This window comes from Lathamus discolor, chromosome W, assembly GCF_037157495.1.
Source record: "Lathamus discolor isolate bLatDis1 chromosome W, bLatDis1.hap1, whole genome shotgun sequence".
Classification (NCBI taxonomy): domain Eukaryota; kingdom Metazoa; phylum Chordata; class Aves; order Psittaciformes; family Psittacidae; genus Lathamus; species Lathamus discolor.
The window spans coordinates 3,145,091-3,158,077 of NC_088908.1; the positions used below are offsets into that span (position 1 = coordinate 3,145,091).

At 42.6% G+C, this 12,987-nt stretch overlaps 1 protein-coding gene across 5 annotated transcripts in view; it reads right to left on the reverse strand.

The window, feature by feature from the left end:
- Positions 1-9,446: 9,446 nt before the first annotated feature.
- The window catches only part of LOC136004421 (ras GTPase-activating protein 1), a 144,374-nt gene continuing 140,833 nt past the window's right edge, over positions 9,447-12,987 (reverse strand). For all 5 annotated transcript variants that reach the window (XM_065660904.1, XM_065660903.1, XM_065660906.1 and 2 more), the window contains 2 exons: positions 12,494-12,628; positions 9,447-10,306 (listed from right to left, as the gene is read on the reverse strand). In XM_065660904.1, coding sequence (XP_065516976.1) covers positions 10,223-10,306; positions 12,494-12,628 — 219 coding nt within the window. In that variant the 3' untranslated portion in view covers positions 9,447-10,222. The remainder of the gene's footprint in view (positions 10,307-12,493; positions 12,629-12,987) is intronic.

Here is a 12,987-nt window from a genome sequence, read left to right on the forward strand (position 1 = left end):
CTTAAACAAACAAATTGTAGGAAGGAATCTATACACCACAGTTCAATTAGTGACAAAACAATGCCAGCTATGTCTTATGAATAATCCTAAAACTGAAAATAGAAATCAAATTGTGACAATTGGGAGAGGAAGTTATCCGGGACAGCAGTGGCAAATAGATTTTTCTGAATTACCAAGAAAAGGGGGTTATCAATATTTGTTGGTGTTAACAGATACTTTTTCAGGCTGGCCAGAAGCATTCCCTTGTAGGGTAAATAATGCAAGACAGGTGATTAAAACATTATTTAATACCTCATTTTGGAGTACCAGCGGCAATTTCTTCCGACTGAGGTTCACACTTTAGTGCAAAATTGTTACAAGAAATTAGCAAAAAATTGGAAATTGGCAACTCCATGTTCCATACAGGCCTCAGGCCAGTGGGCAAATAGAAAAGATGAACCATCTGATTAAACAACAGATTAGTAAAATATGTCAGGAAACGAATTTATATCGGTACCAAGCTTTACCACTGGCTCTATTGAGAATTCAAACTAAACCTCAGTCGAAAGAAGAGGTTAGCCCATTTGAGATTTTATATGGAAGACCACATCAGTCCCAGTTTACAGGAGAAAGTCTTCAGGAAGTGGGGGAAGGCTATCTCCAACAGTTTCTGATCAATCTGGGAAAACAATTGGAGGAGATAAATAAGAGAATAGTAGGGACAAGAGCAAGAGGTTTGGATTATACGATTCACCCTTTCAGATCTGGAGAATGGGTTTATATTAGGAATTTTTCAGGAGATCCTCTACAGGAGAAGTGGAGCGGACAGTACCAGATATTACTGACCACCTTTACAGCAGTGAAGATAAAGGAACAACCTGCTTGGATTCATTATTCAAGAGTAAAGAAAGCACCAGAGCCACAGAAAACATGGCAGATCAAACCTTCAGGACCCTTACGTATGAAATTCGTCGATCATAATTTGGATTTATGTGATAACTGGAGCACAAGCTTGGGACCAGAATTTATACCTGAAATTAGTGCAGAATGTTACTAATATTTTTAATCGTAGTGACTGTTTGGTGTGTGCACAGTTGCTTAAATCAGGAGAAAGCCTGGATCTCCCATTAATTGGAGTTCCAATTCTTAACACTGTCTCATGGACAAATTTGTGGGTGAACACTAGCAATCTGTATTCAAAGGAAAGGTTAAAATCTGGAATAGTTAATCCTAATCTAGGTAATAAATATTACTCCTGTGCACAAAGTTGTATTACACCAGGAACCAGGGCAGGAGATCATGGTTGTTTAAATGCCACAGATGTAGGTCACCATTCAAATTGCAATCACACTATTAATATAGATGCTATCATAGTTCAGTGGTGGCCCATTCCTAAAGGGAAAGGATGGTATTGGTTATGTGGAGAAAATGCTTATAAGACTCTATCCCCCAACTGGAAGGGGGCATGCACCTTAGGTGCTGTAATACCCAATTTTACTATTATTGACAGGTATGCTTCCGGGACCTGGATTAGAAGTTTTGCTAAACAGATTAAACGAGGGTTTAACCCTATTATTGAACGGCACACTGCATTTTATAATTTTGTAAGAGGGCTAATTCCATCTTTGGGAGTAAGTGAATTAGAAAAAGCAATTGAAAATATCTCACCAACTATAGACGAAATGGAAAATAAAAACATTGATATAATCAATTGCTGAGGTGAGTAGCTGAAATCAGTTGCTGAGGTGAGTAGCTCGAGAGAGGATGCCTTCAACACCGGAGTGGGGGAGAGATAAGCGTCCAGGAGCCTCAACTCAGAGCAGCAAGAGCTACCGAGGTAGCCTCAAGTCCTCGACAGGACCTGCCCAGGAACCGGCAGCTCAGCTGACGCGAGCAGCTGACTCACAGGGGGCGGAGCCAGGAGCAGCGGCACCATTTCTGAGTGGTTAAAAACCTGCACCAGGTAGCGCGTGGGTCCAGGACTGGGTAGAGGCAGTTTGTGTGGTCAGGTGAGCCCGATAGTGAGCACCCGTCATACGACCAGGGCCCGGTCTGGGAGTTCTGCTCTGGCTGCCCCGGCAGTGGCCAGCGTAGGCACCCAGACAGAACAGATGACAGGGGAGGCTGCAGTGCAGAGCTCGGAGTGTAGAGGGTGCCTACACTGGTCTTGTGAGGGAAAGGGATGGGCAGGGATGCACTCAGTGTTCCCTGGTGGAGGTCCTCCTGCAGCAGGTGGCTGAGCTGTGGGATGCTATTAATAGGCCGCAAGATGTCAGGGTAGCTGAGAGAAAGCAGGGCTGCTTGCTCCAGTCCCAAACTGTGCATGCGCCTCAAGCTTCCCCTCCAGCTCATGAAGGAAAGAAGGAGGCCGTTACCCTGGGAAGCTGGGAATTAGTGACAAAAAACAATCCAACAAAAAAAGGAGGAAAAGAACAATTAAAAGCAAGGGGCTTCCTCCTAAATGCGTTGTCCCCACGCAGAACCACTTTGCTGTCCTGCATGAGGCTAATGAGGAAACGCACTTGCACCACAAACAGCCAGCTGATGCACAGGTAAAGATCTCTACTGGCGCCACCAAGAAAAAGCAGCGGGTCGTAGTAGTAGGGGACTCTACTTTGAAAGGGACAGAAGCACTCGTCTGTTGGCCTGGCCCAGTCTCAAGGGAGGTGTGTTGCCTACCAGGGGCACGGATCAGGGATGTTACAGAGAGGCTGCCTGCTCTAGTAAGTCCCACAGACTATTACCCACTCCTAGTGATCCATGTGGGTGCTAGGGATATAGGTAGTAGTAGACTGGGGAACATAAAGAAAGACTACAGAGCCCTGGGAGAGGTGGTTAGGGGATCTGGAGCTCAGACAGTCTTTTCGTCAATTCTCCAGGACACAGGGGAGGACCTAATAAAAGCTAGGAGGATTAGCCAGGTTAATAAATGGTGAAAAGGGTGGTGTCATAGTCAGGGGTTTGGGTGTCTTGAACATGGGACTGAAGTTTGTAGGCCAGGTCTACTGGGGGCTGGTGGAGCTGGTCTGATGATAAAGAAGGGGAAAAGCACTTTTGGTAGTAGGCTTGCCAGACTGGTCAAGGAGTCTTTAAACTAGATGTGCTGGGGGAAGGGGTCATCATTCAATCCCAACACACACAGTCAGTTGCCAGAACCTATAATAAATGCTTGGAGCAATGTAGATATATTGGCTGCTCCAGCCAACGAGCCGGCTTCATTTGGAGCTCTATACAAACACCCGTAGCATGGGGAACAAACAAGAGGAATTAGAGATGTGTGCACGTCTATGGGGGCATGATATAATAGGCATCACAGAAACATGGTGGGATAGCTTTTATGACTAGAGTGTTGGAATGGACGGTTACAGGCTCTTTAGAAAAGACAGGCCTGGCAGGCGGGGAGGTGGAGTTGCCCTCTATATTAGGGATAGGCTGGAGAGTATGGAACACTGTCTGGGGGCAGGTGAGCAGTTTACAGAGAGTTTGTGGGTCAGGGTTAAAGGGAAAACGGCCGTGGGAGACATTACTGTGGGGATCTGTTACAGACTGCCTAATCAAGGAGAAACTGCGGGTGACGCACTCTACAGACAGATAGGAAAAGCATCACATTCACAGGCCCTTGTTCTCATGGGTGACTTCAAACACCCTGACATCTGTTGGAATGACGGTACTGCCCGGCCCAAGCAATCCAGGAGAATCCTCGATTTTGTGGAAGACAACTTCCTTTTGCAAGTAATAGAGGAGCCGACAAGGAGAGGTGCCATGCTTGACCTTGTGCTCACCAACAGGGAAGGGCTCATTGAGAATGTGATGCTCCAGGGCAGCCTTGGATGCAGCGATCACAAGATGGGCGAATTTGAGATCCCCAGGACAGTGAGAAGAGCGTGTAGCAAGCTCACTGCCCTGGATTTCAAAAGAGCAGACTTTGGCCTCTTCAGGAACCTGCTTAGTAAGGTTCCATGGGATATAGCCCTGGAGGGCATGGGGGCCCAAGACTCTTGGTTGATATTCAAGGATCACCTGTTACAAGCTCAGGAGTGCTGCATCCCAACTAGAAGGAAGTGCAGCAGGAGGGCCAGGAGACCTCCTTGGATGGATAAGGAGCTGCTGAGGAAAATTCAAAGGAAAAAAGAGGCTTATAAAAAGTGGAAGCAAGGAGAGGTGGCCTGGGTAGAGTACAGGGATGTTGTCCGTGAAGCTAGGGACCGGGTTAGGAAGGCTAAGGCCCAGTTAGAATTAAACTTGGCTAGTGATGTTAAGGATAACAGGAAGAGATTCTACACAGGATTTGGAGAAGGCTGAAGTTCTGAATGACTTCTTTGCCTCGGTCTTCACTGGCAAAGGCTCTGACCGCACTACCCAAGTCATAGAAGGTAGATGCAGGGACTGTGAGAATGAAGACCTTGGGCCCACTGTAGGAGAGGATCTGGTTCAAGACCATCTTAAAAATCTGAATGTGCACAAGTCCATGGGACCTGATGAAATCCATCCACGGGTCCTGAAGGAGGTGGCAAATGAAGTTGCTAAGCCACTGGCCATCATATTTGAAAAATCATGGCAATCAGGTGAAGTTCCCAACGACTGTAAAAAGGGAAATATATCCCCCATTTTCAAGAAGGGGAAAATGGAAGACCCGGGGAATTACAGACCACTCAGTCTCACCTCTGTGCCTGGCAAAATCTTGGAGCACATTTTCCTGGAAGGCATGCTAAGGCACATGAAAAACAGCAAGGTGCTTGGTGACAGCCAGCATGGCTTCACTAAGGGGAAATCCTGTCTGACCAATTTGGTGGCATTCTATGATGGGGCTACAGAACTGATGGACAACGGTAAAGCAGTTGATGTCATCTACCTGGACTTGTGCAAAGCGTTCGACAGTGTCCCACACGACATCCTCATCTCTAGACTGGAGGGACATCAGTTTGATGGATGGACCACTCGGTGGATAAAGAACTGGCTGGATGGCCACACACAAAGAGTTGTGATCAATGGCTCAGTGTCTGGCTGGAGACCAGTAACGAGTGGTGTCCCTCAGGGATTGTTGTTGGGACCGGTCTTGTTTTACGTCTTCGTCGCTGACATGGACAGTGGGATTGAGTGCACCCTCAGCAAGTTTGCCGATGACAGCAAGCTGTGTGGTTCATTTAATATGCTGCAGGGAATGGATGCCATCCAGAGGGACCTTGACACGCTTGTGAGGTGGTCTGATACCAACTTTACAAGTTCAACCATGACAAGTGCAAGGTCCTACACCTGGGTCGGAGCAATCCCAGGCACAGCTACAGACTGGGCAAAGAAGAGATTCAGAGCAGCCCTGCGGAGAAGGACTTGGGGGTGCTGATCGATGAGAAAATCAACATGAGCCGGCAGTGAGTACTTGCAGCCCAGAAAGGCAACCGTATCCTGGGCTGTATCAGAAGGAGTGTGACCAGCAGGTTGAAGGAGGTGATCCTGCCCCTCTACTCTACTCTTGTGAGACCTCACTTGGAGTACTGTGTACAGTTCTGGTATCCTCAGCATAAAAAGGAGATGGAACTTTTGGAGCAAGTCCAGAGGAGGGCCACGAGGATGATCAGGGCACTGGAGCACCTCCCATATGAAGACAGGCTGAGAAAGTTGGGGCTGTTCAGCCTGGAGAAGAGAAGGCTGCATGGAGACCTCATAGCAGCCTTCCAGTATCTGAAGTGGGCCTATAGAGATGCTGGGGAGTGAGTCTTCATCAGGGACTGTAGTGACAGGAGAAGGGGTTATGGGTTAAAACTTAAACAGGGGAAGTTTTGATTGGATATAGGGAGGAAATTCTTTCCTGTTAGGGTGGTGAGGCACTGGAGTAGGTTGCCCAGGGAGGCTGTGGGTGCTCCATCCCTGGCAGTGTTCAAGGCCAGGTTGGATGAAGCCTTGGGTGAGATGATTTAGTGTGAGGTGTCCCTGCCCATGGCAGGTGGGTTGGAACTTTCCAACCCTAACTGTTCTATGATTCTTTTATAGAATAACTAGCTCTTGTGAACATCTGCACCAGTGGAGCTTTTTTGTGACCATTTGGTGAAGGGTAATTCCTGTCCACAACAGTAGGCACTGCACTTGAGCAAAGAGCATATCCATCCACAGCTGTCCATCTGCTGCTGACTTCCGTCTGCTGTTGTTAAACAGAGTGTCCTCTAATTCTGAAGCAGGGCTTATTCTCAGTAACATAGGCGGTCAGCTGCACCTGCAAATGAAGAACAGGAGATGGACAACACTAGTGTTCATGAACACCCAAAACCAGAATGTGTTCGCTGAATGCTTAGGACAAAGTACCCAATGTGACTTTCCAAAGCCAGTGGCAATGCTATAGCACCAGGGAGAGATGGGTATCAAAATGGCACAGACTGTGTTCATTAATAGCTTGTGAACCGAAAAAAAGAACTGAAAAATTTTCATTAATTCTTTCACAATGAGCAGTTCAACCTTTTTTTCCCACTTGTGCATGTATCTCCACTCATGAATTTTTATAGAAGGTCCACTTTTCATGCACCACAACCTCAGAGAGCTGGGATTTGACAGAGTTCCTGAAGGAAATACTGTTAGGTCATTTACCAGCCCTCTTCTGTAATGAATACCATTTGCATATGACTCCTGGTTACATGGCACTGTAAATCCCATATAAAGGAACTTGCTAAGGGTCAGCTTTGCAAAGTAAGTCCTTGCAGAGGGTCAACTGTAATTCTGTATGAGAGGAAAAAGAAACAAAAGCAAAGAATGAGAGGTGGGTTGGGTTTTTTTCCCTCACGGAAATGGTATATTTGCCCTTTTTTAAAGCACTACTTGTAAAAAAAAAAAAAAAAAAAAAAAAAAAAAGCAACACACAATTTTATGTCCCTGATCTCAAAAGTTAGCATTGTAAATAAGTCTCCTTTGTTCCCAGCCTCTGTTGTGTTGGAAAAGGTAAAGTTGCTGATGAGGTTACTATTATGTGGGGCTGCAGGTTCAGGGATGCCAGCGTCTGTGATGCATGCCTCATCTGCAGCACATAGCAGACCCTGGCACACACATGCACCAGGCAGGTCAGACTGCAGCCTCTCTTCTGACTCTGCTGGAACATCTTCCCTGAGGCTCAGGCTGTGCTTTTCCCCTCACCTTTTGATTTGTACCTATCCAAGTTCTTGCCAACCTGCAGGACCTTCTCCTGTCCTGCAGAGTCTGCACTCAAACCCTAAGAGGAAGAGGAAGCTCCAGCTGGGAGATCCCAGCAGCTCTGGGACCTGTTTCTGGTCCCACATCCTCCCACTTTGGTGGGCAGAGCACTCCTTGGTGACCTCTACCAGCCCTTGTAAATACCCTTCTGGAGCAGTGGAATCTTCCATTTTTCCTCTCTGGTTCATTGTTTCTACCTTTTTCCTCCCTGGCCTATTGTTTCTACCTTTTTCCTCCCTGGCCTATTGTTTCTACCTTTTTTTCACTTGTTTTCCCTTTCCTCCTCCCTTTTGGAGGTATTTTCTTAAGGGAAAGCTAAAGTGAATAGTGTCCATAACAGAGCACTGGAACAGGTTGCCCAGGGGGGTTGTGGAGTCTCCTACACTGGAGATATTCAAGGCCCGCCTGGACAAGTTCCTGTGTGATGTACTGTAGGTTACCCTGCTCTTGCAGGGGGGTTGGACTAGATGATCTTTTTAGGTCCCTTCCAACCCTTGGGATTCTGTGATTCTGTGATTCTGTGATAAGCAGAAGTCAGAGAGACTAATACTGACAGCAGAGTAATCTATCCCTAATGCATTCCCAGTCTCTTACTATGCTCAGATCAGGGCCTTTCAGGATGTGATTTTGATGTATCAGTAGGTGCCAGTAATTTTCTCTTCTGTGAACCTGTTCTGTCTCCTCTCACCCATGTAAAACTCCCAGCACCCACAACGAACAGTATTCAATGATTCTATACCATTTGTTACTGGTTTCCACTTGGACATTGAGCCATTTACTCTTTGGATGTGGCCAATTCCTTACCCATCTAAGAGTCCATTTGTTAAAGCCATATCTCTCCAATTTAGTAGCAAGAATATTGTAGGGGACTGTATCAAAGCCTTGCAAAATTTCAGGTAGATGACATCTGTAGCTCTTCCCTTGTCCACTGATGCAGTCCCTCCATCATAGAAGGCCACTAGATTAGTCAGGCATGATTTACCCTTGGTGAAACCATTTAGGCTGTCTCTAATCACCTTCCAGTCTCCCATATGTTTCGATATATCTCCCAGGAGGATCTGTTCCATGATCTTACTGTGCACGGATGTGAGGCTGACAGGTCAGCATTTCCCAGGGTCCTCCTTTATGATCTTTTTAAAAATGGACATGGTGTTTCCCTTTTCCCAGTCACTGGGCATTTTGCCTGACTGCGATGACTTCTCAGATATGATGGAGAGTGGCTTGGAAACTGCATCAACCAACTCCCTCAGGACCCTTGGATGCATCTTGTCAGGTCCCATGGACTTGTCTATGTCCAGGTTCCTCAGGTGGTCTCAAAGACGATCTCCTACAGTGGGAAGGACTTCATCCCCCCAGTCCCTGCCCTGAGTTTCAAGGGTTTGAGAAATATGGAAGAGAGATTATAATTGAAAACCGAGGCAAAAGTTTTGTTGAGTACCTCAGCCTTCTCTATGTTGCTTGTTACTAGTTCTCATCTCATTTATTAGGGGTGGTGGCACATTTTCTTTAATCTTCCTTTTCTGGCCAACATGCCTGTAGAAGCCCTTATTATTCAATGCATCCCTTGCCAAGTTCAGCTCCAGCTGTGCCTTAGCTTTACTGATCACATTCCTATACATCTGGGCAGCTTCCCTATATTCTTTACAGGATACATGCCCCCTGCTTTGACTGCCTGTGCATTTCCTTCTTAAACTTTAGTTTGACCAGGTGGTCCTTGCTGAGCCATGTTGGTCTCCTGCCTTCCTTGCCCAATTTCCTTCATGTGGGAATTGAGAACTCTTGCAAGATCTGCCAGCTCTGTTCAGCTCCTTTGTTGTTCACAGACTGGCTGGACATTAGTCTACCTCTGAGAGGTAATGAGTAATTGCCTTTGCATCACCTGTTCTGTTTTTCTTTTCTTCATCTTTCCTTTCTCAACCCCTGAGTTCTCTTGCTTTTGTTCTTCCTATTCTCTCTTCTGTCCTACTTTGGGGGGGGTAAACTACAACATTCATTTTCACACACTGTTTCAGGAAATAAGTAGTGGTGTCAATTTTTAAATATACATACCTAAATGTAACTTTGAGATTTATCTACAGTAATTTTTATAAATGCATTTTATACATAGTCGATAAATAGCAAACCATATCTGTTGTCAAAATTTAATTTTTACGATGCTCCATTACTTGCACCCAAAGTTAGCCAGTTTCCATAAAGAGTTTATTATCAGCTTGATTATTTTCAAACTTATTTTTCAGGTTTAAAAATAAGATTCATGGTAGCCTTACATTACACACAAGACCAACCAATAAATATTGTATAAAATGGTTTAATGGATGCATGCATGTATGATACAGTGTTAATAAACTTACTGAATTCTAATTATTCACTGCTGTAAACATTTTACAAAAGCATTGTAATTTACCTGGATGGATACACAGTCCTTGATGGAAGAATTATTTAGACTGAATCAGTGGCACATTAAAGAGTAAAGCTGACAAGATCCCTTCTACATATTCTTTTGACGTTATTCCAGCAAGGGAAACAGCATGGTATAAAAAGTATACAGGAAAGATTGCTCTTACCATAACCATCAAACTCTGGAAACTGTAAATACAAGTTCAAGTGGTTGAAACAGTCAAAGTCATAATAAGTGTAACCAGTCAGAAATTACAGTAAATATTATCCAGGTACATGTAGCTGTCAAAACAATGCATTTCTTTCCTTGTCAGTTGATAATTCTTTTCCAACAAGTCAGAAAAACTTTGGCAATTGTAGGCATTGAAAACAATTTTCAAAGTTCATGACAGTCACAGCATTTTCTTTGCAGAAAGTAAACTGTACACCAAGGCTCAGAGGCTGTAAAAACTTGTTCCAAGTGGAAAAAAGTGCAAATATCTTGCACAGATAGTTTAAAAAGCGGATGGTAAAATTATTCACTAACAGAATCTTTGTTGTCTTTTTGCACAGTTCACACATCACTGGGAATGTGACAAGGTGTGCTATTTTTGGCAAGAGCAAAAAAAGTGATACTTGTATGAGTTGCCATGTTAGACATGCTGGATCCATGCAGAATTCAGGTAGAGGACTGCTACCTGATGTTATTAGACACTGAATACTGATTTTGTTTTTGTTGAAGCAGTTCTGTAATAGCCAACAGCTTCTTAAGAACATGCTGTAGAAAAAAAAAACACAAAACAACAACAACAAAAAACCAACAAAACCCAACCAAACAAAACTTAGTACAACCCTACATTAGCAATTAAAAAAAAAACCAAAACAACCCAAACCCCATCTTGCTTGAGAAGCATCTTCAACATAAACCTGCCAGACTTAAGAGTTAGGTAGCTTAAAAAATATTTAAACCACCCACCACCATCCCCCTCCCCACAGCTCCAGTTCCCTAGTTACTAAGACATTACTTCAAAAGGCAATTGTAGACCAGCAGTATGAAATTTATCTGTACCCATGGAGGCTCATTAAGTCTTGCCAACTTAACCTAAGAGTTTCAAAATGAGAATTCTCATTTTACAATCTGTAAGCCAAAAATCCATTCTCAGGTATTGTCCCCATGTGAAAGTGCAGAATTGAGCCAAGAAAATTAAAAAGATGTCTGGTGACAAAAAAAAACACGTGATAATACAGTTCACTTCTGCACAGGTAGGACTGCCCTCTTTTAAATTTCTGAAAACCTGGTCATTAAACTAAACCAAATGCAACTGAATATACACATAAAACAGTTTCAGAAATTGTATTGCTAATGCACTGTCAGGAGTTAAATTATTTTTCCATTGTTGTAGAACCGTGTTCAGCTACAACAGTGTGATCCTGAATCATTAGGGCACTTAAAGGAGGAAAAGGGGAAAAAAAAATCAAGAGTTTTCTTTATGGAAACCCATGAGGAGAAATTATTCCTCTGAAATAGAAATATAAGGAGGAAACGGTATCACATTTGTAGGTATCAAGTACTTCAGATACAGGCCTTGTGAAAGAAATGATATCCTTTATCTGTAAACAACATATATTTAGTACTGAAAACTCCTATTATCCTGCCTTGCCAGTCTAGCTATTATTTTTGCTTTGTCAAGATTAGCAGTAATTGTAAGTGAATTATGAACTTGAACACGACTGATATTTTTTCCCTTCTACCTCACTGAAGAAATAAATTGTAGTTATTTAAAGTGGATTAGTTTTGAACTGCTATAATGAAGCATTCTCTCATTTTTAATTCCTTGAGCTTCCTTCTGCCAAAGATTATTAAATACAAATATGTTTTCACCTTTTGCAAAATCACCATATGAGTTTCCAGTAATCCCCTTATTTAAAAAAACATTACTGCTGAGAAATGCATTATTTGAGCAACATTTGCTTCCAGGAGAAAGAAATATAGATTTATCATCTACCTGGGTTTAAATTAAGGCCTTCAAAGATTCAGGATATAGGAAGCCCAGTATTTAAGCCATGAGAATAATAAATTTTTGTAATCGAATTTCTTATTTTGAAACAAATTAAAAGCTATTTTAACTACCTCTTTGAAAATGAGTCATTAAATAAGTAGTTTAAGCTGATACTGACGAAATATAAGGAAGACCTTCTCTAAACAAAAAAGCTTTCTATAGTACAACTGCCTCTGTCCCCAAATCTTTAGCATTAACATGGGAAGACTACTTTATGTCCTGCACAGCACAGTATAGTAGTCAAGCATGCCAAAACATATTACTGTGCAGTAAGTAGAATTGCCAACTTGAAGTTCATCATAATTAGTAGACCATAGGCAAGTATATTACTTCTGTAGTATTTTGAAATAATGCACGAAGTCATGCAAATGTTTTTCCTCATAAAAAATAAGTTTTCATAAAATCTGTATAGAAGTTTAATAGTTGGAACAGAACACTCATTTATAGTTTTTGCTAGACAAGTTTGTCATGTTTGTTTATGAATGTAATAAATCAGGAAGAAGAAATGAAGTAGTGATAGAAACCTAAGGAAAGTAAATTTATTTATTTTGTTTGCAATTAGAAGAACTAGATCCTAAAACTAGAGCCTGTCAGGAGACAGTAATTGGTGATTTTTTTCCTTGTTGTTGTGGGTTTTTTTGTTTGCTTTTGTTTTTGTCTTTTTTCACAGAAAAATCAACCCAACCCCCCCAACCCAATGTGTTGAAACACTTTTGTTTTTGTTGTTGCTGTATAAATACTTAGTTCATAGTTTTGAGCTTTTTCACCTTTACAACTAGCAACTTTCTGGTGAAATTTATCACTCATACTGCTGAACAGAAAAATTACAAAAGAATCACAATATTAAGCAATAGCTCAGGACATGCTACCTGTACCTGTGATTTTTGTTAACCATTGTAGTTTACCTGCATTACACCTCGCTCATTACTGAGTGTCCGAAGTTCATCTGAATGTGCCATACACATCTCATGCAAGGATGCCAGATATCGAGATAAGTCAGTTCTAGAGTGTTCTGTAGTGTCTGGAAGCTCAGGTACATTCTTTAACAAAAATTATGAGAGCAGACTTAGAATTGTGAGTAGTCAGACGTATGAGAAATTAAATTACAGTTCTACAGACCCATCAACAGCTGTTTTGATACTGCAATCATGTACTGCAATGTTTTTCTTCACAATTAAGTCTTCTGTCCATGTTATCTAATACAAATAGTATATTTCCTCCTCACCACAAGCTCCTATTTTATTAAGACATTTTAATTATGGTAACACACTTCACATAGAGAGATTACTAAATATACAGCAATTCTTATTCCTACTAGGAGGGTCCTACTAAAAGGTTTGATGTTGCTATGCTACTTTTGAGCTGTCCAAAAAGATGCTGAGAAAAGAGATTCATACTA